The 2,763-nt window shown below is 75.9% G+C and overlaps 1 protein-coding gene across 1 annotated transcript; it reads left to right on the forward strand.

The window, feature by feature from the left end:
- Positions 1–4: 4 nt before the first annotated feature.
- On the forward strand, positions 5–1,770 carry TDRKH (tudor and KH domain containing; the record flags this gene model as incomplete). The annotated part of the gene is made up of 7 exons (XM_026048129.1): positions 5–97; positions 180–474; positions 652–818; positions 909–1,081; positions 1,357–1,421; positions 1,528–1,657; positions 1,746–1,770. Coding segments are annotated over 7 exons (948 nt in total), but the record flags the coding sequence as incomplete, so codon positions are not given.
- Between the last annotated feature and the right edge of the window lie 993 nt (positions 1,771–2,763).

Raw genomic sequence — 2,763 nt, forward strand, 5'->3', positions numbered from 1 at the left:
CTCGGGGGCCAGGGTGACGTGCGAGCGCGAGGCCGGCGCCGCCGCCACGCGCCTCATCCAGCTCACCGGCACGCGCAAGGAGGTGGCGGCCGCCAAGGTGGGTGGCGCGACGCCCCGCGCCGAGCGCGGCCGCTTTGGCACGGGCCCCCCGCCCAGCTCTCCTCCTTCCCGCCGCGAAGAAGCTCATCGTGGAGAAGCTCATGGAGGACGAGACGCTTCGCAGGGAGCTGGTGCTGTCGGCGGCCGTGCGGGGCCAGCGCAAGCAGCCCCTGGGCACCCGGAGGGAGGCGGCGGCGCTTCCCGACGCGGCTCCCGAGTGCGGCGCCGGGGACGGAGGCGCCTGCTGGGACGAGGAGCTGCTGGACCCGCTGCTGGACGGGGCCCCTTCCGAGGACGGCCCGGAGCCGAGCGCTGAGCACGCGGCCCCGGGGGAAGCCGCTGCAGGGCCCGGCTCCGCCACGCCAGGGTTCGAGGGTAAGAAGCGCGGCCGTCGTCCCCGGCGCGTGGCGGGGCCCGGGGTGCAGCCGCGACGGCCCCTCGGGGCCCAGCAAAGTGAGGGGCTCGTTATGAGGGTCTGCAAAACGGACTCGTGTTCCCCCGTGCCGGCCCTCCCTGGGGGAGGCTGCGGCCGAGCCGAGGTCTCTCCCGCAGTCGGCAGCCCCGATCTCGGCTTCCCCGCGGACGAGCAGCTCGAGGTCTACGTCTCGGCCGCGGAGAATCCCAGCCACTTCTGGATCCAGCTGGTGGGCGGGCGCAGCCTGCAGCTGGAGCGGCTGACGAGCGACATGGCGCGGTTCTACGGGGGCGGCGGGCGCGCGGTGAGACCCCGGCCCGGCCGCTCCCCCTCGCCCGCAGCCCTCGGCCCTCCGCTCGGGACGCGACTCCGGCTCTGCTGCTCGTCCCGCCAGGCGGAGCTCGCGGCCGTGCAGACGGGCGACATCGTGGCTGCTCCCTACGTGGACGGCAGCGCCTGGTACCGGGCGCGCGTCCTGGGCACCCTGGACAACGGCAACCTGGATCTCTACTACGTGGATTTCGGGGACAACGGGGAGGCCCCGCGGGAGGCGCTGCGGGCCCTGCGGTGAGCGGCGGCCGCGCAGGCTCCGCGGGGCGCTTTGCCGCTCGGCTTGCGCGCGGGAGGGGAGAGCCGCGGGCGCTCGGGGGGGTCTGGGGGCGCTCGGGGGGGTCTGGGGGCGCTCGGGGGCCTGGGGGCGCTCAGGGGCCTGGGGGCACTCGCGGCTTTGGGGCGCTGGGGGTCTCGGAGCAGTCGCAGTGCGAGGGCACCGGCGGGCCGGGCCATGCCCTCCTCGCTGCGCCGACGGCAGCGGCATCGCCTGGGTTGCTTCTCCCTGCCAGGACCGACTTCCTGAGCCTGCCTTTCCAGGCCATCGAGTGCAGCCTGGCTGGGATCGTGCCCGTGGGTGAGTGCGGGGGAAAACGCCCCCTTCGGCCTCCTCCCTTCCCTGTCCCGGTGCCCAGGATGGAGCCCGCGGCACCGGGGCCGCCGCTCAGCGGCCTCTCCCGCAGGCGACGCGTGGGAAGAGGCGGCGCTGGACGAGTTTGACCGGCTCACGGGCTGCGGCGGCTGGAAGCCCCTGGTGGCCAAGGTGTCCAGCTACGGGCAGGCCGGGCCGCGCACGTGGCCGCGCGTCTCCCTGTGCGAGGCGAGCGGCGGGCAGGTGAGCGGGCGCGCGGCGCNCGCCGAGCTCGTGCGCCTGGGCTACGCCGCCTGGTGTCCCCACGAGCGCCCGGAGGCGGCCTCGCCGGTGAGCGCGCGCCCGGGACGCGGCACGGCTCGTCCCGCGGGAGTTGGGACGCGGGGAGCGCCGCGGGTCCCTCGGCCGCGAGGGCCGCCGCCGTCAGCCGGCAGTTCCTCCCCGCAGGAGCACGGCGCGGGGCTCTCCCCCTGCTCGGAGCATCGGAAAAGCCCCGAGGAGCCCCCGCCGAGCCTGTCCGGCGCCAGCGTTCCGGGTAAGCGCCGCCTCCGGCTGACGCACGCCCGCATCCCGACACCGCCGCGTCCCTCGGCACGAAGGGCCGCGGCAGCGGGAGGGCCCCGGGTGCCTTCGCTCCGCAGCACGTCGCCTCCGTCCCTTTTCTCCTGCATCTCGTCTGCTCGCCCTGCCCCGACGGGGCTGCTGCTTGGGAAAGGAGGGATGGCCGCTGCGGCGCGGGCGGCTCCCGGGTCCCAGCCCTTCCCCTAAGGGACGGCGAGGAGGAGGAGGAGGGTGAAGGCAGGAGCTCCCCGGGCAGGGTCAGCTCCCCCGCTCGCTGCCTGGGGGCACCTTTGCGGCCCCGTGCACCTTTGGAGCGAGGAGGAGGAGGAGGGCGGAGCGCTGAAGGCTGCAGCACAAGGCCCAGCGCAGGCCGGGTCCCGGTGCGGCGGCCTTGGGCTCCGTGTCCCCGGTGTCACTGTGGGTGCCGGCCCAAGGCCGGCGCTGCTCCGTTCCGGAGTTCATTCCAGCGCTCGCTCTGCGGGCCGCGCCGCTCCGCGCTCCCCTGGCGCCGTTTCCCCGCCGCGGCTCTAACCGCCCTGTCCCGCAGCGGGTGCCCCCGTGTCCGGTGGCGGTGACTGTGCGGGGGCGAAGGGCTCCCCGTGACCCCCGCAGCGGCGGCGGCCGCAGGTGAGCGGGGCGGCGCTCGGGGAGCTCCCCGTGCTCTCATTGCCACCCGTTCCTCCCGGTGTCCTTCCCCCCCACCCCGTTCTTCCCGGTGTCCTTCCCCCCCATTCCTCCCGGTGTCATTCCCCCCGGTTCCTCCCGG

The sequence above is a fragment of the Nothoprocta perdicaria genome, unplaced genomic scaffold (genome assembly GCF_003342845.1).
Source record: "Nothoprocta perdicaria isolate Ctin4 unplaced genomic scaffold, notPer1 scaffold_511, whole genome shotgun sequence".
In the NCBI taxonomy this organism is placed as follows: Eukaryota; Metazoa; Chordata; class Aves; order Tinamiformes; family Tinamidae; genus Nothoprocta; species Nothoprocta perdicaria.